Source organism: Oryzias latipes, chromosome 4 (assembly GCF_002234675.1).
Source record: "Oryzias latipes chromosome 4, ASM223467v1".
NCBI lineage: Eukaryota > Metazoa > Chordata > Actinopteri > Beloniformes > Adrianichthyidae > Oryzias > Oryzias latipes.
Genome location: NC_019862.2, coordinates 7,493,294 through 7,516,610, shown reverse-complemented (window position 1 = coordinate 7,516,610; position 23,317 = coordinate 7,493,294). Strand labels below are relative to the sequence as shown.

At 43.4% G+C, this 23,317-nt stretch overlaps 1 protein-coding gene across 10 annotated transcripts in view; it reads left to right on the top strand.

Moving 5' to 3' along the window:
* The window catches only part of celf5 (CUGBP Elav-like family member 5), a 172,975-nt gene that overhangs the window by 96,786 nt on the left and 52,872 nt on the right, over positions 1-23,317 (top strand). For all 10 annotated transcript variants that reach the window (XM_020702241.2, XM_020702246.2, XM_020702243.2 and 7 more), the window contains exon 3: positions 7,122-7,170. In XM_020702241.2, the coding sequence (XP_020557900.1) occupies positions 7,122-7,170 (49 nt within the window). The remainder of the gene's footprint in view (positions 1-7,121; positions 7,171-23,317) is intronic.

Below are 23,317 nucleotides of genomic sequence, written 5' to 3'. Positions count from 1 at the left end.
ATGTTATTTTCTTTCATATGTGTTTTTTTTTATGTCAATAAAACAATCTTTTGACTTTAGCATCGACAGTCTTCATTAATGAAAACCATCAAACCCTGCAGATCCTTTTCTACTGTACACAGTAAAGATTTATGAGCTAAGGCTGGGGCCCCGGGACAGTCACCACTCAGCAATCTCTCAGATCAATAATTGGAAATATTAATTATATCAGCTGAAGCAGTGGCCTGTCAGATGGGGGCTGTTTATGTTCCTGTTACAGAGCAGTGCAGCGGTGTGAACTCTGATGGCCCTCTAATGTGTATTAATGATCCCAGGACAAACATTAGTCTGTATTAAACCGGAATGAAAGCCAGAAGACACCGCACATATTGTATGGCTATTAGAGCTATTTTATTGCAACGCTGTAAGTGTCTGTTGCTGTAAAACGTTTTTTAAAACACACCCCTTCCTGATGAATGAACTTCCTTTGAACACAGCAGCAGTTTTAGACCTTTTTACAGCATTTTTCTTGGAGTGGAGGCTCCTGTTTGGTTAGGTTGGAAACAAAAACTTCTGTCTTAATGTTCAACTTTGAAAGCAATACTGTTGCTTTGGTTGCGTTCGTCCCCGGGGGTTCCAGCGTGCACCCTGAAGTCTTCAATTGAGTCCTGAGAAATGGTTCAGAGCAGTAGATTATCAATCCTCTGCAGTCTGTTGCTGGTCGACCTACGAGGATGCCGACAGAAGTTATAGGCTGAATGGTAAATGGTAAATGGCGTATACTTATATAGCACTTATATAGCACTCTACCTACAAGGACAAAGCGCTTTACAGTCACAGACCCATTCACACACTGGTGGCCGGTCCGCTGCCAAACACAGGCGCCCGCCTACCACCACAGGCAAGGTTGGGTTCAGTGTCTTGCCCAAGGAAACTTCAACTCATGGGCGTGCAAGGCGGGAATCGAACCTGCAATCTTACGATCATGGGTCGACCGCCCTACCGCTGCACCACGGCCGCCCGAATCAAATTAGCTCCCCGGTTAAATAGTGTCTGTTTATAAAATAGTACTGTTAGAAAGTCAGCCACGCCCACCAAACAAGTTTTAAAAAGTCAGCCACGCCCACCAAAACAAGTTTTAAAAAGTCAGCCACTCTCACCAAAAGCGTCCTAAAGAATTAGCCACGCCCACCAAATAAGTCCTAAAAAGTCAGCCACAACCACCATAAAGTCCTAATAAGTCAGCCACGCTCACCCAAACACTCCTAAAAAGTCAGCCACGCCCACCAAACAAGTTTTAAAAAGTCAGCCACGTCCACCAAACAAGTTTTAAAAAGTCAGCCACAACCACCAAACAGTCTTAATAAGTCGGCCACTCTCACCAAAAGCGTCCTGAAGAATTAGCCACGCCCACCAGACAAGTCTTAAATTATCAGCCTCGCCCACCAAACAGTCGTGATAAGTCAGTCACACCCACCCAAACAAGTCCTAATAAGTCAGTCACTCTCACCAAAAGCGTACGAAAGAATTAGCCACGCCCACCAGACAAGTCTTAAATTATCAGCCTCGCCCACCAAACAAGTTTTAAAAAGTCAGCCACGCCCACCAAACAAGTTTTAAAAAGTCAGCCACGCCCACCAAACAAGTTTTAAAAAGTCAGCCACGCCCACATAAACAAGTTATAAAAAGTCAGCCACAACCACCAAACAGTCCTACTAAGTCAGCCACGCTCATCCAAAAAAAGTCCTAATAAGTCAGCCACACCCACCCGAACAGTCCTAAAAAGTCAGCCACGCCTACCAAACAAGTTTTAAAAAGTCAGCCACGCCCACAGCGTTGTTGCATGAGACAAGGCTGTAGGAGAATAACACCGGTTCTCTGTAAACAGAGTAACCCTTGTGCTATCCTAGGCACTTTAACATTGGGAGTTGGGTCATATAGACCCACTAGTGCTCTGAACCTTTTTTCTTCAATGATTTGTGATCTTCACTGGTGTCCATGGATTACATGAAATCTTTCCACCTTTATCCATCTTTGTCATGGTAGGAAGAACACGTCAATGTAAGAGTGGGGTCATCTAAGATAGCACAAGGGTTAAACAGAACAGAACGGGACACTGCAATGATTGTGCTTAACTGTGGGGTTTGCTTATTCTGATATCAGCATTTCCAGTAAAACTTTTTGTTGAACACCGTTCTGTTTGTTCTTTTCAAATATTTGATGTGCAGCAAACGGATGATTGGACAGACTGGAGAGTTTGATACAGCGATGTGGGCGTGGCTGACTTTTGGACATAGACATATAGGAATAAATTAATATTTAACATTTACATATATAAGTGCCACCTATATATTTAATCTTTATTTTTCATTTATATAAATGAGCATTCTTTAAAAAAAAGACTTTTTTTTGTAGTAAATTCAGACATAGAGCTAAAAAATGCAGCAAAGGTTAGAAAAGTTAACTAAATCTGATAAAACAATTTTTTATTTGCTCAACTTTTACGACACGTAAAAGATTCTAGTTCGGTTTAAGCGACCGAGGTCGTACCCAGCCCTCAATGAAAGAGCTTATGAAACAGAAATGAAGCAGCACAGCCTGGAGAAAAGAGGAAACAAGAGTCTATGAGAAATACAAAAGAGTTATTGTTTTGTAAATTAAGTGTTTAAATTGACCAAATCATCAGAAACATTACATATAAACCTCCTTCCAATTTTTACAATAAAAAAAACAAACAAGAAACATGAAATCTTCTTCCTGTCATCATTTCACATTTTATTAAATTGATGCTCGCTTCGTTACTGGATAAGGACGTGGAAAACCAACTATGTCAAATGTTTTTATTTCTTGTATTTTGTCCATCAGCGATGTCTCACTGAATTTTCATTTTAGCAGCATCTCTAGCTTAGTGGCCTAGTTGTAGAGTGTGTATCCAGAAACTAGAGGACAGTGGATTCAAATCTAAAGTCGGGACATACCAAACATTGAAAATGGGACCCAGTGCCAGGATGGAGTGGGTCAAATGTTGAGGGGTTTAAAAAAGGAAAAAGGTGAACCCCTTGGAGTAGTATTTCTGCACCTGCCTCTCTAAAGGGGAACTCCAGCTGTTTTAAGCTGTTTTCAGTGTTTGTGAAGCTTTACAAACAGAAAGGAACTGATGTCACATGTTCTTTGTATTGTTCATTCTCTCTCTCTTTTTCTGACAAACTCTATCAAGACTTTATATAAATCATCAAATAAAAAAGGGTTGTTTTCAGAGAGCTGCTTCCAGCGGCTGTTGAAGCCTTTCTGTAACAGAAGATACAGCGTTTCCATGGAAACAGTGATGCTTCATAAGTGAGACTCATCCGTGATGTGGGGATGCAGAAACGATGCATTTAGCTTTTGTTCTCTTCTTCTTTCTGTTTTAAAAGTAGGATCTGTTTCCAAACCAAAATGTGTTGCTCATGGGCAAACAATCAAAGGCTGAACAATGGGAGTTCATCCATTCACTCCACATGTGTGTTATGGATTTAGAAAAAGTGTTTGTCCCTGACGGTGTTCTGGGAATACGGGGTCCGGGGTTGTCAACTATTGTATCTCTGTTACCAGAATTGTTGTACTGCCATCAGTAAATCAAGTATTGCATAATATTACTCAGTTTTTAATGTGGACGAACGTTTTTGTGGCGGATCAGTTCATTCTGAAATTTCCTCTGAAACTTTGCTGAAAAGAGACCAACTGGCTGCTTTTAATTTGCTAAATTTTCTGAAAAACTTCACGGTTAGTTGCGCCACATGGTTATCGCTCTTGCCTCACAGCAAGAAGGCCCCCGGTTCAAGTCCCGGCTGGGGGACCTTTCTGTGTGGAGTTTGCATGTTCTCCCCGTGGATGCGTGGGTTCTCTCCGGGGTCTCCGGCTTCCTCCCACCGTCCAAAAACATGCTTCATCGGTTAATTGGCAGCTCTAAATCCATAAGTGTGTGTGTGAGAGTGAGTGGGTGTGTGATTGTAACCCCACGACAGACTGGCGACCTGTCCAGGGTGTCCCCTGCCTTCGCCCATAAGTGGCCAGGATAGGCTCCAGCAGCCCTGTGACCCCGAAAGGGACAAACGGAAGAAGAAGAATGAATGAATGAACTTCACGGTAAAAGCTAGTTTTTGTTTTTTTGATGGAGGCGGAGCCTAAAACCCATTATCTAGCTAGTTGTTAGTCACACTGCAATGTTTCATGCCAGTGTCTGTTGATGAAAATGCGTTGTGAGACCGCTTCAGTGCAGTTTCACCTTGTCCACAAACACACAAAACTCACAATAAGTTGGAGATTTTGTTATTTCCAGGAATGTTTTTCCTATTTAGTCAGAATTTTAGCGACATTTGTAAAAGTTCCCCTTTGATATTACTGGTAGTGAATGAAGAGGAACACTACTTTTATTAGTCTGTTATTTATAACCCCAAAAATTTAAACGATTTTAAAGAAAATACGAAATAAAAAAGATGGACCAATTTACTGTTAATGCAATGAACTGAAAATTAACCAATTATTTACCTTTAGTGTTCTGCAAAACATGTTAAACGTAGTATTGATTGATTGATTGATTGATTGATTGATCGATCGGTTTACTTCAATACGTTTTCAGCAATAAAACTAAAAGGCTAAGGTCATAAAAATAAAAAGACTTCATAAATCTATTTACGATTTGAAATCATAAATTGATTAAAAAATAAAGGAAGAAAATCCAAACGTGGTGTGAACTCTGCACCACTCAGTTTGATGAAGCCCCTTGGATGAAGGACAAAGTGTTTCAAGAAAGACCCTTTGAGGGATTTTAAGTCCAGTTGCACCTCCAGCTCAAGACAACATCACCTGAGAACCTTCACTGACAAAATAAATAAAAGAAAATGATGCTTTCTGCTTGACATTACCATTTTTCCTGATCATAAAATGACACATTTGCACTTTTACATTGAATCCATTAAAAACGGAGCAAAATGAATTGCATGAAAGAGAAATGGAAGAATTAAATTCATATAATCCTACCCTTTTTATGATTTGACCAACTTTTTTACATGGAAAATGTATCAAGTAACAAAGATAAATAGAAAATACAGAACCCATGTTTTGCGTGCTTGTGTTTTACATTTAGACTAATTGTAATCAGACTTTCAGGGTGTTGTCTGTGAACCCGTCGGTGTGCGTTCGTGCAGAAGACTCTGTGACGCCGCGTCAGTGCACGTGGGTGCACGTTGAGGCGTGTTGGCAGTTCCTTTGCTCATGTTATCCCAGTCAAAGAAAGCCCTTGCAGACGGGGTGCCACTCCAGAAAGAAGTGGCAGAAACCTTAACCTTCACACCCTCCCTGTTTTCCTGTGATATTACTTGAGGAGGGTAAATTTATGGAATAATTTCAGCCGGGAAGGTTATTCGGTTCCTCAAGGTGAAAATGGATACGTTTAGCACTTAATGAATTGGGCCTGGGCCTCTCCCCCATATATCAGCATGTTATTAAGACATTTTAAAATCCCATTATGATGTTTCTCCTTGAACATGCCATGCTTTTATTGGACTGCCCTGTCTTTAAATATGACCTTTTCAGTTCTGCTCCGAACTGAACAAGAGAAAAAAGATACAGGATAGAAAGATGAGTCCAAATATGAGGATGAAAAAAGAGAAAATTCCACTGAGCAATTTGTCTGACCGGGTTGCTGGGAATGGAACATATTTTTAAGGTGGAACGAGGATGTCTGAATATTTGCTACAGATAGTTAACTGTAAATAGAAAAGTGTGGTAAATGGCAGCTCTTAGGTTCCAGTAATGCTGCTGCACATTTTTTTTTTACAAAAATGGCTTTTTATTCATCCATTGAATCAATTTGGTTTCATTTCAGTTGTGATGCATCTACATCTCCTCAGAGTCATGCTCTGCTGCAACAAACACACATTCCACGAGCATGCGTGGGTGGATGCACGAAAGGAGGCACATCTGAGAAAAAGGGTTGCAGCTGCAACAAACATTTCCAATCATTCGAACTGTTGCTCTGAGAAATGGGAACTTTTTCAGCTTTAACAAAAACTTTGAAGAAATATAGAGACACGGTTGGGAAAGGGAGGGGGGACGTGATACAAAGAGCTAGAAGACATAGGATCCAGGCCATGCAGTTCCTATCAGGGTCCAGTGGATCAGAGGCAGTCTCCTAATCCCATCCGGACTCAGCCCAAATGTCCAGTTCAACAGGAATGTGGATTCACCTTCATGAGGACTGGCTGAGCCTCCTCCTTTACTTAAGCCTTCGTTCCAACAGGGTGGAACCGGGCTATCAGCAGTTAAATGGTTAAACCTGTACGGGGCCCGCAAGTGACCCCCAAGAATTACAAGGTGGCTAGGCTGCTCAGTGAACCCGTATGATAAAATGTTCCTGCCCGTTTTTTCTTGGGGCTGCTGCAGAGGGGTCGTAGTGAACACTTCTACAGCACCTAAGAGGGAAAGTAGGTGAGACGCCGGCGTGTCGTACAGATTTTTCCATTTTACCCCCCACCCCACCCACCGCAATCCTGTAGATTGTGCAAGGAGCCCGTCAGTGCTGTTCATGTGATCCGTGCACGCTCCTTGCTGCAGACTCACTGTTAGAAATGAGGAATTTAGAGAGTAGCTTGTGTGAACATCCTACGGCGTCCAACAGACACGTACGAATCACGTGCACAACTCATACATGCAGCATTTGTGTGGTCAGAAATGTGTCAGTACTCACACCTTACTAACGACTATAATGTGGTGTAAGTACGACAACAACTGTAGGCACGACAATGGTTCGTTCCATTTTTATAACGTCCTTTGAGGCGGTTGTACGAGTCTCAAGGGAAATGAAAGACACACCTGCGCCCCCCTTAAGGTGTAGCCACTTTTTTCTAGACCTCTACCATAGACCCAGACAACCCAAAAACCCACAGAACCCGTACGGGTCATTACCCCATACGAGTGAACGGGACAAAGGCTTTATGTCCACTTCTGCAGCTCTGCAGCTTCTGAATGAGATTTCCATTGAAATGCCAGGGATGCATGTACATGTATGGTGGTTCTCTCCCTCTTTAAAGGAGGTGAGTTTGTTTGTATGTTGCTATGGTGATCAGCATTGACCTCTGCTGTTTTTCTCCTCTGTCTTCCAGATGACCCGTCCCATCCAGGTGAAACCCGCCGACAGCGAGAGTCGTGGAGGTAGTCGTCCTTCTTTTAATGATTATTTTTCATTCTTCTCCTTTTCTTTCATCTCGGTGGAATCCTTTCATCTTCCTCTGATCTCATCTGTTTTATTAAATGCAACATTTCTATAGAATTTTTTTTTTTGGCCTCATATCTATTTGCTTTTGTGCTCAACAAATATAATGGAAGCATCTTGGCTTTTATCGTAGCAGCCGTGTCAAACAGTGTCTAAGACATCAAAAAAGATGGGATTAGATTAGGGTTTGATTTCAGTACGTTTTTGTAATCTGACATCAGCTTTTTGTCACTTCTTGTCGTTTCGTGCACCCTTGGTTTGTAGATGGTTCTTGTAGTCCTGATCTGGGATTGGTTAAACGTATGGTTTTAATGGCGCTGTGGTGGGCTGGCCTTCCCCTCCATACTCATCACTGATTATATTGGATGGGCTGTTGTGGAGCCACAGCCATGCCAGCGGTCTGTAGGAGTGCCCCCCCCCCCCCCCCATGTGATCTGTACAAATTTGAAGGCCAACAGTGAGGAGTATAGACACAGAAAATGGGGCAGCAACAGGACGGCTTGCCAAACAAGCAATACACTTACAGGGCTCTTGCCAAGATCCTCATTACTGCGTCTTAATTCTGTCCTCTTTGATCTCTCCTTTTTCTGAGGCTGTCGGTGACACGCTGCCTCGTCTCAACTTGGCCTCTTCTCATCTGTCGTTCTTTTTAAAAAACTCAATGGCTCTTTTGTCTTTCAGAAGCTTGCAGGTGACTCCATCCTGCTGCAAACGAGCGATTTGGGTTTAAAAAATAGGAAAAGGAAAACATTCCTAAAGCTGTCACACAGCCCCTCTGAGGCTTTACCTAAAAACCTGTGAGCAAAACAGGACAGCAGCTGTCAGTCACTGTTCACACGAGAGATCCGCCTACTGAGATCTTTGATGGAGAGACATGCAGAGTTCTTCTTTCTGTTTTCCAGAGAGTGGAACGGAGTGAGATCGAATGGCAGTGACGTGAGAGAGGGCGCTTCTTTTGATTCAGTTTTTCGTTTTTGCTGCATGATTAGTTATGTTTCTTCTGCTTTTGAGTTGTTTTTTTGTTTCTACCTGGAGGGTGGTGTCCGCTGTGACACCTCATGGAGCAGCTCCACCTGAAGGGTGGCGCAGCCACAAGGGTAGGTGAGCAATTAGGATTTGGTGTTGACAACATCTTTCCTTACTAACTGCTTTACTGTTGGGCAAATCCGATTGATTTTTATATTCAGATGTGTCCGTGCTTTTCTAATCTACGTTTGTTTTAGAGTGAAGTGAGTGAATATTAGTGTGGAGCGTTAATGAGGGTCGGATGATGTTTTATTTCTTTTCAAAAGGTGTTTGGTAGCTCGGTTAGGGATAGAGTTTGGTTTGTACAAACTTATTAATTCAGTCGATGATTTTGTTAAAATTTGGGGGTTTAAAAATGTTTAATGTTCTGTCAGCGGAGACCCATTGGTGCTGAATTCCTGATATTTTTGATTGGGGATTTTCTCTTACTTTGCAAACCCCTTTTCTCCATCCATGTAAATTTAATTTGTAAAGCACCGCTTGATTATAAAAGGTGTTTTAAAACTCTTTCTTTCTTTCTGTTTCTCAGTCTCTCATGGTCAGATCCACAGCAGTGGAGAGACCAGCAAACGACTCTTGTAGTGTCATGATTGATGTCTCCTGAAGCTCCATTGATTTTGCCATTGTAGTGCTGTGTGTCCACATTAACAATGACACTCAGCTGGCTCTTTACTTGGCTGTGACTGGTTGCCTTTAGAGCTCCCAGGGTGCCGTGGTCGGCTCTTACTGGCCAGCGGTTGGGACTTCGAGCGAAGGCTGGAACCGACCTGAGAGTTGCACATCATCTTAAATGAACAGGGCAAAGTAGGGGGGGGGGTAATTAACTGCAGATTTAACAGGTTTAGAGCTTGAAGTAAAAGATGGAGGAAAATGTGGATGATTTTTAAATCTCCTTTTGTCATTTTACTTAAACTTTCCTGAAATCCGTTTGTAGGAATCCTGGACAAAAATAACTGTTTATTTTGTATAGCTGACATGCTGATGCTTTACTTTGAAAGGGTTCAGCTTTTTAGTGTGTTGTAATTCTTGTTCGTTCTGTGATTATTGCTATATTTACCTATCCAATCAAACCCCCTTGAATTGACTTTTTCAGTCTTTGACGTTGGTGCTAGAATCAATAAGTTCAGGGCTGAATCTCAGTGCGCTGCATAGAACAGTGGATCCAAAAAGTCTTAATTTGCCTCTGAGTTCGGTGGAGAACACCAGGGACTCGCTCAGCCTGGTCCAATCTCCAAAGAGCTTCCTGGTCGGTCCCAAAGTGAGCTCAGAATTCTGAATGAATAACGTCACCCAGTGCAGGTAATTAGTCCCTTAATCTCATTATGGTGAGAACAGTTTAGATCACCTCTGCCAGGTTGCTCTCCACCAGGGACGGAGCTGGTATTCTGTTTTCATGGCTTCCAGACCTCCACTTCTCCACGAGGAACTGCTGCTGCTGCAAAGGCCAGAAGGAGCAGAAACCATGAGTGGATTACTGCCGGATCCCGTCTCTGTGACGGCTGCCAAACTGCATCCTCGCATTTCCAGACAAACCAAACAGTCTTCAGATGTGAATGTTACCAGCAGAACAGCTGGACTTCACCTGAAAACGTCTGTTCAGTCTGTGTTTGGGAACCGAATAAAAGGCTCGTATAGACAGTAAACACATGGAAACACTACCTAAAACTGTGAAATGAATATCAATGCTCAATCGCTTCCCTTATCCAGCAGAACAGCAGCAGTTTTACCATGAGAGAATGTCTCCGTCACGCAAACCTTTCAGTGACGTTGCCACTGTGGTGACGGTTAAAGAGGTGCAACAGGAAGACAGCAGGCGCCTGTCCGTCTCATTTTCTCCTCCCAGGCCTCTGATATGAAATAGATTGGTTTTCCATCAAACGTGGCACTGATGATTGGCATTGACTGCTGCTGATATTCCATTTGTGAGGAGCTGTTCCCTGCCTCCTTGGAGAGCTGGGCTTCTTTACAGAAGATAAATCCAATTTAACCGATCTGGTTCTGTCTTAAACCTGCTAACAAATCCACCCATGTCATGACAAAGTCCTTGTGTTCTACTTCTGCAATCTTTTAACGCTTTTTTTGTTGATTTTGTCTGTTGTTTTCTTCCTTGGAGTCTCTTTCTGTGGTTTAACCCGGAGCTTCTGGTTCTGGATGTTCTGACAGCAGAAAGAGGAGCAGACTCGCTGTCAGCTGGAGCTCTGTCGGTGCAGCAGGTCCTGCTGGAACAGGGGTTGCAGCCCACCGAGGAGGTCTAGGGAGAAACAGGCTCTGGCTTTTATTCAGGGCTCGCCTCACACAAACACACACACATGCACGCACACACAAATAACACACACACAGAGATTCACAGTAACATGCATACACACACAAATGCACATGTACGCACGCGAGCACTCACCGACAAACACACTCTAATGAACAGGCACAAACGTACACACAGATTCATAGTAACATGCACGGACATACAGAAATACACACACAGAAATGAGTGCGGACATATATGCACAAGCCAAGACGCATAAGCACGTGGACACAAACAGCACCACAATTACATGCACACACATGTACGTGCACACAGCGTCTCCATGATGCTGATGGCTTCCGGTTACATTTGTCTTCATTTGTGTTGTTGTTGTGTTGCGTTCCGAGTTGTGGGCCTCACAGCATCACCACAGTGTTTTGTGTTTTTACCTGAAGTGAAGGACGGCAGAAAAGTTTGCTCCGGATCACTGAAACGTGACAGAACAAAGACCAGACCCAGCCCCCCTCCCCCCCGTGCACGTAAATCAGAGCTACGTGCACGGTTACTGTTCCATGCACGTGTTTTTATTATGAATTTAGGTTGTGCAAAAGACAACAGAGGTCCATGTTTTAAACATCAGGAGGTTTTTTACACTCGTGTCTGTGCAGCTCAGTAATGAACCGAGCAGGAAGGCCTCTAAGCTCCACTGATCCCCCCCAGAAAAGGCAGCAGGTAGGGGGGTATGAGGGATGTGGGGGTGTTAACAGGAAGAAAATGAGAGGAATAGAAAGAAGGGAGAGGAGGGAATTTGCAGAGAGGCACTGTAAATGTGGAAGATGGAGAGAGAAAGCACGTGCAAAATAAGCAGAATAAAGTGTGGATAAACCACAGCTAAAAGCTGAACCATATATCTCCTCCTTTGGAGAGGATGAAACTATAGATTACTGGTCACGATGTGCTTGGCTGGTCATAAATGGAGAGATGTTGAAATGGTGGGGAGCATGTTCAGAGGTGGTGGGGATCAGGAGGAGCTAATCCCACGCTAAAGCCGGCTCTGGGTCGCACATTCGGAGCTTCCTGTTCAAACCTCCTTCTGCTGTTTGTTCCACCGCCGGGGTGGCTCGGGCGGCGCTCTGGTCACAGGCTCCAACGTTTACCTTCTGACGGGGATGGGTGGAGGGTTCAGAAGAGAGCAGAAGTAAAGGAGGAAAGAAAAGACGATGAAATAGCTTCTTTTGGGAGGTGTTTTGCTCCTGGGGCTCCGATTTTGCTGAGTCAGCAGGAGTTATGCAGAGTCGGTGGAAGACGGAGATCACAAACAATTCAGTAAAACTCTGGGAAGTTAGAGATCAATTAGTCTAATGCTGACGAGGAAAGAAGAGGAAGCTGAGTGATGAAGGTACCAAGCTTAAACAGTTGGAAGATGCTGTCCTCCTCCATGTTTGCTACACTTTCTGTGGGCGGATTCTGACAGTTTGACGCACAGCCACAATTCCTGAAAATGGTTCACCAAAGTACAAACCTCTCTAACAGGAAGCTGTGCGTGGAGGTTTTTGTTGTGGCAAGTTAAGGATGCAGAGATTGTTCTCAGAATCCCTGACTTTCCCATATTTTTGGTAGGCTTTGCTTTGCTTCTCATCATAAGATGGTTGATGAGGTGATTCTCCACCAGAGACAAACGCCAGAACCTTCCAGATGTTAGAAAATGAGTGTCACTATCTGATCCATCGTTTGCTTTGGAGGGAGGAGCCTTCATTAGTGTTACAGCTCCGATACTCAAGGTCACGGGGTTCAGGACCATTTCATAAAAACCTTTAGTCCCAGCTGTCCTCACTGGTGTATAGGGACCGTCTACTGCGATAACTCTGAATCTCTAGGAGGAGTTTAAATTTAGCCAAGTTCCAGGTTCTTGACCGGAGAAAGGTAGCTTGCCATCTCTCGGTGGGTGGAGTATCCTTACCCCAGGTGGAGGAGTTTAAATATCTGGGGGTCTTGTTCACGAGTGAGGGAAGACCGGAGCGTGAGATTGACAGGCGGATCGGAGCGACCTCCGTGGTTATGCGGTCGCTGTATCGGTCCGTTGTGGTGAAGAGAGAGCTGAGCCGAAAAGCAAAGCTCTCAATTTACCGGTCGATCTTCGTTCCAATACTCACCTATGGTCATGAGCTATGGGTCATGACCGAAAGAACGAGGTCCTGAATACAAGTGGCTGAAATGAGCTTCCTCCGTAGGGTGGCGGGGCGCTTCCTTAGAGATAGGGTGAGAAGCTCGGCCACCCGCGGAGAGCTCGGAGTAGAACCGCTTCTCCTCCACATCGAAAGGAGCCAGTTGAGGTGGTTCGGGCATGTCCCACTGGGCGGAGGCCCCGGGGAAGACCCAGGACACGCTGGAGAGACTACGTCTCTCGGCTGGCCTGGGAACGCCTCGGGGTTCCCCAAGAGGAGCTGGAGGAAGTGGCTGGGGCGAGGGAAGTCTGGGCATCTCTGCTTAGACTGCTGCCCCCGCGACCCGGTCCCTGATAAGCGGAGGAAGATGGATGGATGGAGTTTAAATTTTTTTGCTGGTGCTAGAGGAAGCTTTCTTTTAATAATAATAAAAATGATGCATTTTTATTTAAAAGCGCCTTTCAAAACACTCAAGGACGCTGTTCAGATTCAAAATTAAAACACAATAAAATCACAACATGTTATTAACACAATAAAGAAGGTGAGATCAATGATACAATCAGATGACAGAAGATAAAAAATTGTGATTTAGAAAAGCGGATTCAAAAAGGTAGTTTTGAATCTGAATTAAAAAATTGAAAAGGAGTCAATGTTATAGAGGTCTGGGGGGGGGCCCAAGCGGCTGAAGGCATGGCTCCCCATGGTGACCATACGGGCTGGAAAGCTGAAGGGAAGGAGACCGGAGAGAGTGAGAGGCAGGGCTAACATGGAGATGCTTAGAAAGTGAGAAGGAGCCAAGTTATGGAGGGCTTTGAAAGTGTAGAAAAGAAGTTTGAATGTAATCCTGAAAGCTTTTCTAGTTAATTCAAGATGGCGGCCTTTTCCCGAGGTCAAAGGTCAATGAAACTTTGGTTGTAGACTTACCCTTGTGGCGTTTTTGAAATCTTTTTTAAATCGCTCGAACAAAAGTTTTTCCCAAATTCTGAGAAAATGTTAAAATCGCCAAAACACGGTTGTCAAAGTGTAGGTTGTGTGGCCATCCCATAATAATACTAAAACTTCCTTTTGGATATCACAGACAAATCTATTTGGGTTTCCTTAGTGTATTCTAAACAGTTTTAAGCCCCATAAAAGAATGTTGTCCGATTCACTATGTCAAAAATTCCTTTTTCCAGCGGGGCAGAAAAGTTTTCTCGTTGCCTTTTTCCACATTCATCTATTGCATCTGCAGGGTTTTGGATTCATTGTGTTTCACCAAAAAGGAGAAAAAATCCTCATTATTCTGGAAGATTTCATATCAGGTTTTTTTGAACCAACACCTGCCTTCATGCACCATCAGAAGTGGGAGTGAGAGGGTAAACATTTGTGAACCTTTCAACATTTCTGAATCATGTTAAAAACACGAAAAACCTTCAGAAGATAATATTTATTGTTGGAGTTTTGTATTTTTGTCCATGGATTTCTAAATGTTTACCCTAATGCATCCAGTGAAACACACATTCCTCCTGACTGGCCTTTAAATACGGCGGGTGCACACGCATCTCCTCCACTCGGCCCCGCGCTCGCCGCAGTGGTCCGGCGGCGGAGGCGGATCAGCAAAGGTTATTGTTGAACACAGAAAGGAAAGGTCAGAAATCATGTTTAGTTTTCCCGGGGCCGCGAGGTAATTCCAGCCAGAGGATCACGTTCAGACGAGAGGGCGGGGGGGGGGATGCTCATGCAGAAGGAAGTGAGGCGGGGCTGGGGACAAGGTTATCCAGTCAGCCGCTGCCTCTCAGCCCCTTCGCTGTCACCCTTAATAATGTCCCCTCCCTTATCACCACAACAATCACCTTGAGAAACAAACTCGTCTTCTTTGGGAGGGATGGAGATGGGAGGAGGCCGCCCCCGCCTCTTTCCAGAATGGCGTTCTTATTACAGCGACTTTGCTCTTGTTGCTCTTATTGTTTCATGTCATTTTATTGGGTCAGTTTCAAACATTTGTCTTTTCTAGATCCTTTTGAAGCCACTGTTAGATTCTGCATCATTTCTGATGAAATCCTGATGTGAATCCCTGAGGAGATAATTGACTCTAGATCTGCTTCTGATGTTTAGACATCTTGGGCTGAAAACACTGAACGTTCCCCTCTAAAACAAATAAACAAACAACAAAAACGTTCTTCCTTCTCGAAGCAGCCAGAGGCTCGTGGTTCAGCAGCAGCTTCATTGAGATCTTGAATTCACTGCAGCTTCTTCTGGTCTGTGAGCGCTGAAGCTTTGAATTACATTCAAGTCACATTTAGAGGAAGTTTTACAAATTCAAAATCCTAATGAACAAAATGTTAACTGTGCTCTGGATTGGTTTTGAAGTGCAGACAGAATTATTGAAATGCACATTGGAGGTGTGTTTGTGTGTGCCTGTGTGTGTTTGTGTGCCTCTACCCGGTTGTGTGATTGCTGTGGAAACCGGGGAGCGCTCTGATTGGAGGAGGAGACTTTATAACTTCGGCCAAATCACAGCAATCACCCGTTTGCCTCCTCTGCCTGTTTTCATGCCACCTCTTCATGAAAAACGAGGCTCATCAAGACCCCCCCACCCCCCGCTACAAACACACACTCCAGCAGACGGGGGAACTTTCACACACTCCAGGGTCAGAACCGGCAGATCGGGCGGGGCCATGCAGGCCTCTGGGCGGGGAAGAAGGTCCACCAGCAGATGGGAAGAGATTACGGCAGACTGGAGTGCACGTGGACAGGAAGTGTGCACGCTCACATTTATCCATCAGCTTCTTCAGTCTCATCACTTTGGGTGGAAGTGGTTAACAACAGGACTGAATTAGAAGCCCAATACGAAATTTTAGACCTAAAGAAGATGTGAAGAATTTGCCTTTTCCTGCTGACTGCCTGCCCACCCCACCCCACCCACCCACCCACCAGCGCTAAATTCTGTCCTATTTCTTCTCTACCGGGCTTCCACTTTATTCACTGTACAGTTAGTTTATGGAAAAACACAATGAATTAACAAAAGTACTAAAGTAACCTTAAAGCATCAGACATTATATCCTGGAGTGTTCTAGCCAGTCTCTGCATCTTAATGCGAAAAAAACATTTTCTTTAAATAAACTAAAATCCTAGGTTTTAAGAGTCTTCCTAAAATCTGCCAATTGGGTAAGACAAAAAAAAATTAAGACATGCTGTATTAAACTAAGTTTATTTTGTTTTTTAAAATATTTCCGGATCAAATCATTTTTCTTTCCAGACAGAAAATAAGACACTTTTTTTGAAACAACTGTCTTTTCACGTTCTTAAGATTCGGTTTGTGGAGTAAATAGTGAATACATGGAGGATGATGAAAAGATTTTGCTGCCTTACAACAGAACTAAAAGATGACAGCTGTGGAGAAGATCTGCATGGAGGAATGGACCAAAAGTAAAGCAGCTACAGTGGTGCAAACCTGATGAAGACCTACCTTTGACTTCTTTGTAGCTCACTTAAGACTGTACTAAAGACTTTAGCTCAACGGCAGGAGAGAACAGAGGCGGGGGAGAAGGGGATGACTGTGAAGACACGTCAGGATGATGATGCACCATTAGGGGGTAATGAAACTTTAGTATCAGACCCCCACAACACCTGACCTGTTTCCTTTCTCCTGCTCCACCCACCCTCCGTCTACCATCCACCCATCTGCCAGTTAAAGCAGCTCAGGGCTGAAGAGGGAGAAGCGGTTGTTCTGCTGCTGTTTAGGGAGGAAGGTGAATGGCGGGGTGAGCATGCGTTGGCGTAGCAGCCGTTCCCTTTGACCTCACTCCGAAACTCTTAAGAAAACCTTCACTTCAAAGAGCTCTTTGATGGGGAAGAGAATTATTGGTTGAACTCCAGCAGGCAAACGGTCTTTTTAAACTAGACTCACTACAAAGTAAACGTGGATCTCTGCTAGGATGTGGAACTGATCTTATTTGCTGTAAAACGACACGAACCTGAGAGAAACAAACACAAACCCATTTTTTCATTATTTTGACGTAGTCTTGTGTGTTTTTTCCTCCTAACCCCCACAGCAATAAACTTGTCACAGAAGCCACAGCATGACACACCACTGCGTGAAATATAAATAAACCCATTCGTTACCTATTGATCTTCCTACCATTAGGGACTTGAATGGTCGGCCGCGGTTGATGTGGAAGATATTGTAGGTCAATATTGTGTTGCTCTTAAAAGCCACAGGAGATCTCAGAAAATTGGACACAGGCTGAGAGAAGTAGTCAACACTGCAATGGGAAGAAAACGTCCGGACCGGTCCGGGGACATCTGCTGGGTTTGGATGTTTTTTGGGAACAGTGTGCTTTGGGGGGGGCTGCAGCCCTGAGCAGCTGCCTGCTTGGACTGCTGGCATACATCAACCTAATACCCTTCATAGAGGCTGGAGACTAACCCCTGAATGTTGAAGCCAAAGCTTGAACCGCTGCTCTTACTACCCTACTTTCTCTGTCAGAGGAGGGAGCATTTCTGCAGTTTGGCTTCCTAATGGGAACGGATCTGTAAATGTATGACAGCTCTGTTTAACAACACCAACCTGACGGCGGAGGAAGCAGTCAATGCCAAAAAACAAGAACGCATCAACCTGGGACTGCACCTCTCAGAGTAATGATGGCTTTTTTGCAGCAGTACCATCAAGACGTGCTTCCGTTCTCAGGTCAAGAAAGGCCTGGAGGTTGAGATGCTTTGGGATGCCAAGTCTCCGACTGGTTGGCTGTCAGCCCCCTCGGATAGCACACTTTCCTGCTACCCTCCTTCCTGACTGCGTCCTGTTATTTTAGGAATCTATTCTCGGCCTGCCAGCATGTACAATCTGAATTATTTATCTTCAGAAATGGGATCCCTGCATGACAGAGAAACGGGACTTCATCTGGAATCTTTCAGTTCCCTAAAATAAGCAAAGTGTCTTAGAATTAGAGGCACAATAATGCTGTTTCACTGGTGTTTCATTCAGACTATAATTTATATTTTTCTGCTCCATGTTGGATCCACACGTGCTGCTGAATTCAACCATCATCCTTTGTTTACCTTGATGCTGCTCAGTAGAAGAGCTTCGCCCAGCTTTCATGTGTGGTTCTGTTAGGAAGCCGTTTCTTTATGCTCCTCTCTGTCTTTATTGCACAAGATGACGGGCAAATGACCAATTTTCATTCTTATCACATGCAGCCACAAACAGAGCATAAAGCTGAGCGGTGCCAGCAGAGAGCTGCATCTCACTATGAAATGAATGTGACCTACAGCAGCATAGAGGCGCTGAGCAGCAGCAGAGCAGAGGAAACAAAGGGCTCTGTCAAAATCCGCTGCTGTCTCAGCAACGATGTCTGTGAAATCCTTTCCCCGCCTGTGTGGGCATGTCAAGCTGCCCTGCTTCTATCTGGATGACATTAATGAAAGGTGAAAGAGGGAATAATCAGAGATCACAATATTTTACCCGTGATACAGATGCATATTCTGACGCTGCTGCCAGCAGAGATCATCCCGCCGTTCAGATGCGCTCTCATCTGACATTAAGATTCAATGCAACATTTCTGTCTCTAGCTCACTCGTCTCCCTTTTCTGTCATTACCTCTGAGCCTCATGCCCCCCCCCATAACACCACCTGCTTCTGCCCACCCAGCCCTGCTGCCTGATTGCAGCTAAATGGCAAAGGTAGCTCAGAGGAAGAGTTCTACCTTTACTGCGAGGTCCTCAGGCTCACCAGATGACCTGGACCTGCAGCATCCTGCTCTTTCACTGCTGGGAACAAAGTCATGTACGCAGCAAGAAATGGGAAATCGGCAAAGCTGGACGTAGAAGCAAAGAAAACACCAACAATTTCCTGGTTTTGTACTGAAGTCCTGAGCATCCATATCATCCCAGTTAAGGTGGTGGAATTTTCATTCTTCATTCGGAGACGCATCAGCAACATTTAGACTGAAAACAGGATCAGAATTAGTCGTTTTTGAGTTGAAGATAGCCTAAAAAGCTAAAATAGTACTGATCGGGTTCCTTCAATTAGTTCCTGAGAATTTTGTTTAATTATTAAAGGAAGGGTTCTAACAATTCACAACTTTATCTATAAATAAATTTATTTTGCTACGATCCAACCAGATCCATTTGTCTGAGGCGCGTTGTTAATCAAATCGACCTAAACTGTTATGAAATCATTTTAGACCTAGAAGGAGCTGCATACCAGAAGAATTGAAGTACTGGTTTAAGACAATTGGTAAACTCAAAGCAGGTTCTAGGATTTATGATGTTTGATTCTAAAAGATTTCCACGCTTTATTTACGTTGTTGTTTGTGTGTATCATGATGTAACCTTCAGAACAGGGGGGGACTATGGGTCTTTGGAGGTGTGTGTGTGTGTGTGGGGGGGTCCAGCTGATTCCGGGCTTCCTCCCATCACACCAATCACACACATATAGACACACACCTACAAACAGACTCAAACACACACAACTAAATATTTTCCGTATTCCTTCAGAAGCCCGCTGAGACAACTACTGTTGGACTACATAAATAAAACTGAATTGAATCAAACTATTCTTTTAAAAAAACAAACTATTTCCCTTTGACTCCTGTGAAACGTTGTATATGGCTGAGGAACCCAGGGTGAAGGTGGAACCTGAAGGCCCGTCTGGTTTGCTCAGGAACCCAGTGGTGAGCACCCACAGAGATGACAGAGATTCAATCTTTTCGGCTGACCTGCAGCCGGGATTTGGCCTGAATAGCCGCCCACTTCCAACTAAATTTTCCAATATCCTTGAAGGCAACGTGCAGAAAAAGGCTTTTGTTAGCAGCCAGGTGCTGGCCCTGCAAATTATACATGAGCACAGCTTCTATCGATTCTCTCTTGTTTTCCCCTCTCTGATAACACATTGCTGGAGGAAAGTTGCTTTGGTGGACTCGCACAAATTGTGTTGTAAACACAGAGGAAAAAGGAACAGTCTAGACACTGTCACACACCATGAACTGGATTTCCCTCTTTGATACAGTTTGTTGGTGCACAGCTGGTTAAAGCTGCGACACGGGGCTCAGGTGTTTCTCTGCAGCTGAAATAAAACACTTTGATTTCAAATCGACTCAAAATAAAGTTCTCTAGAAATAAAATCTGATTTATTAGATTCTCTGGTGGAGCTTGAGGGTCATCTGTAAATAATGATAGATTTGTGTGTGACTGTGAATGCGTGTGTCATCGGTGAACAGACGGTACCGGGATGCTTAGCTAACAGCGGGAACGCGGACGGAACCATCAGGTGTGGAAGGAACCGGAGGCGTCCATCTTTCTGGAGCTGAGCCAGGTCGACTATTTCCTAGGAAGCGATTTTCTCTGTGTGAGCCGCGGAGAAGCCGAGTCCAGCCTGAGGTTCTGTGGGACTGTGGACGGACAACACAAACTACACATACACCACAAAAGAAACAACCATCACAAACGACGCAAACAACACAGATGACACAAACGATGCAAACAACACAAAAGAAACAAACCAGACAAACAACACGAACATCACTAAAGAAACTAACGACACAAACTACACAAATGACGTAAACTACAATAACCTCACAAAAGAAACAAACAAGACAAACGACACAAACGGTGCAAACAACATAAACAATACTCATGAAACAAACGACATTAACAACACTAATGACACAAATGACACAAACGACATAAACAACAGAAACGATGCAAGCAACACAAACGAAAATAACACTAACGATAAAAAATGTCGCAAATAACACTAACGACGCAAATGACACAAACGATACTAACGATACAAATGACCCAAATAACACTAACAACATCAATGTCACTAACAACACAAACAACACGACATAAATGACGCAAACAACACAAACGATACAAACAACAAAAATGATACAAACAACACTAACGATACAACCAAAACAAATTACACAAACAACACAAATGATGCAAACAACACAAACGATGCAAACGACACTAACGATACCAATGACACAAACAATGCAAAAATTTTTTTTTAATTGACATGTGGGTGGACTTATCAGAGCTTCAAACTTTGCTTTGTCCAGTCAGCGTGGAGTCCACTTTCAGAGTTGGTTTTTGCTGTGCAGAATTCAATGACTGACATCGCTGTGTGTTTGTGTATCTGTGTGTGTTTGTGTGTAGATTTGATTTGAGAAGGAGCATGTTTTCTCCTAAGACTGATGACAAAACATGTCCTTAATTTTATTTTGGTTTAAGTGTAAAATGTTGAAATCATTTTACAGGAAGTACACATGCGAGTGTAAACTATAGGTCATCACGTAACATCAGGTAACACGTGCAGGGAAACGGAACAAAAAGATCACGTTTTTGATCCAAAAGTCTCAGAAAACGACAGAAAGTTGTCTGCTGACTTGTTTGTGTTTTGCTGACGTTTTTCTCCTAAACCCCCTTACTTTTGATGAGGGAGAACACCTCTACCTGTTGCAGTGCCCCTTCCCTGCCCTGGCTCACCTGGCTGGCTGCCCCCCCCATGCTGCTTGCAGCTTTCATTCTATTTCTGAGTCGGCTCACATCACCAGCAGGTTCTGGTGGGAGGAAAAAAAATAACAAGGACCTGTGTTTTTCAGTAAACAGTCAGCAACTGAATGCAGTGGCCCTCCATTGACTTATCACTAAAGTTTGTTAAAGTTTGATGAAAAAAGTAAGCGAGGACCCCCCCCCCCCCCCCCCCACACACACACACACACACATACACACACACAAGCAGATTGTGTCAACCACAGGAATCCTGGGAATAATCAGATAATTTGGTGATGTGGGAATCATCAGAAATCGCCGCCCCCTCACCCTCCCTGTTTTGGTTTTCTATCTGATGTTTTTTGGACAACGACTTTATGGTTAAGGAGCTGCAGCAGCTTTGCTCTTAGTTAAAGCTGTAGCGATAGCAACCTCTCAACAGAACACATTAGAAATGATTAAATAGAAATCAAAGTGAAAATAGTTTTGACAAACAAGATAAAAATGTATTTAAATGTCCATTTTTACTTCAGATTGGTAGCTTCCTTAACACTTTAACACCTGACTTGTTGCCAGTGACAGCAAAATAACACCCTCTATTTGAACTACCGAAACTATTCAACCGTTGACACAACTAGAACAGAATAGAATAGAATAGAATGTCTTTATTGTCCACATTTACCATCAGATTAAAAGCCATCACCATATCAGCGCAAAAAAACAAACAACACATAATATAATCACACAGGTTATGTGCACGCTGTTTATTGAATTAACATAATTCCAAAAGATATGCAACACTCTACGTATTTAACACAAAACTGCTATTCTCTGCGATCAAATCAGCTGATTTATGTGGATTCTGTGAACATTTTAATGCTTAAAGGGTTAAGAATCAGCGGAAAGCTGCTTATCTCCACTTCAGAATTTTCTGGGGTTTCGTTCATTTCATAAACAGTTAAAACGTTACGGTAACTCAATAAATGTCGACAGTAGAGCCCAATCTCTGGTGTTGAAGGGTTAGAAGAGAAACCAGTACGCCAGATGTAGCAATTGGCATTAATCCTTTTTTTTTACATTCAAACTTGTTCAGATAACTTGAATTCCTAGTGGGAAACCAAACTCTAGTGAAGCGCGGAGACGCAACAAAAATTTGGAAGCAGACAATTTCATGAGCATTTCTAATTTGCTAAAAAGGGTTTAGGACTTCAGATTATAATCTATGGACCAAATATTGGGTTTGTCCAGGTTTCCTTGTATCCCCTTGTGTGTTTGGTGATGTTAAGAGTGTAAAATAAATAAATAATTGTACTTTATTTATCCCACAATGGGGAAATTGTCTCCACATTTGACACGTCCCCCGGGGGAACGGTGGGCTGCAGGCTGGATGTGCTCGGGGGACGACACCTGAGCTAAACTGCCGCCCAACTTGAGTTGTTGTAGCTAAAATGTCTGTAGGATTGACGCTGCGTAGCTGCTGTCATGTAATCCATGACGAGTAAACAGCCGTTGCCTTGGATACAGGATGCCACCATGGGTTTCAACTCTTGATTAAGTGACGTCTGTCTCCTGTGTTTTGTTTAAACAAGCTCAGAAGTAAACCCATGAAATCAGCTGGATCAACGGGGATGCAGCTTTAGCTTTGCAGAGAAGTTTAGTTTGTCTTTTTTGATATTTTAACATCATATAACTATTACCATGTGACTTAGGGTTTGTACTTTTTGCTGTTTGTTAGTATGAGGAAATATTGAAAAGAAAATATTAAAGTGATCTCACAGCTGAGTCATCCTAGCAGGAGAAAAAAAAAGTGTTCCCCCAGACGGGTCTAAAAGACCCCAGAAAACCTTTAGATGAAGAAATCTAGTTACTGAATGCAGACATGTGACTGTTATCCCACATTTTACAACCTTCTGGGTACATTTGTGAGCATCAATACAATCCTGCAGTGAACTCCAACCTTTGAATGTTGTTGTGGATTATTATAGAGTTCAGTATTATTCTTATTTATCAAATATGGATACAAACTAAACATGCATTTATCAAGAACCGCAGCACAAAGGACCCACCTTTGCTCTATTTAAAGGCCTTTAATTGCAGCTTTTCTTTTAGAGTCACATGTGACTCTGACATATTTGCTTTCACATTTTTACACTTTTATTGATCCTAATGGTT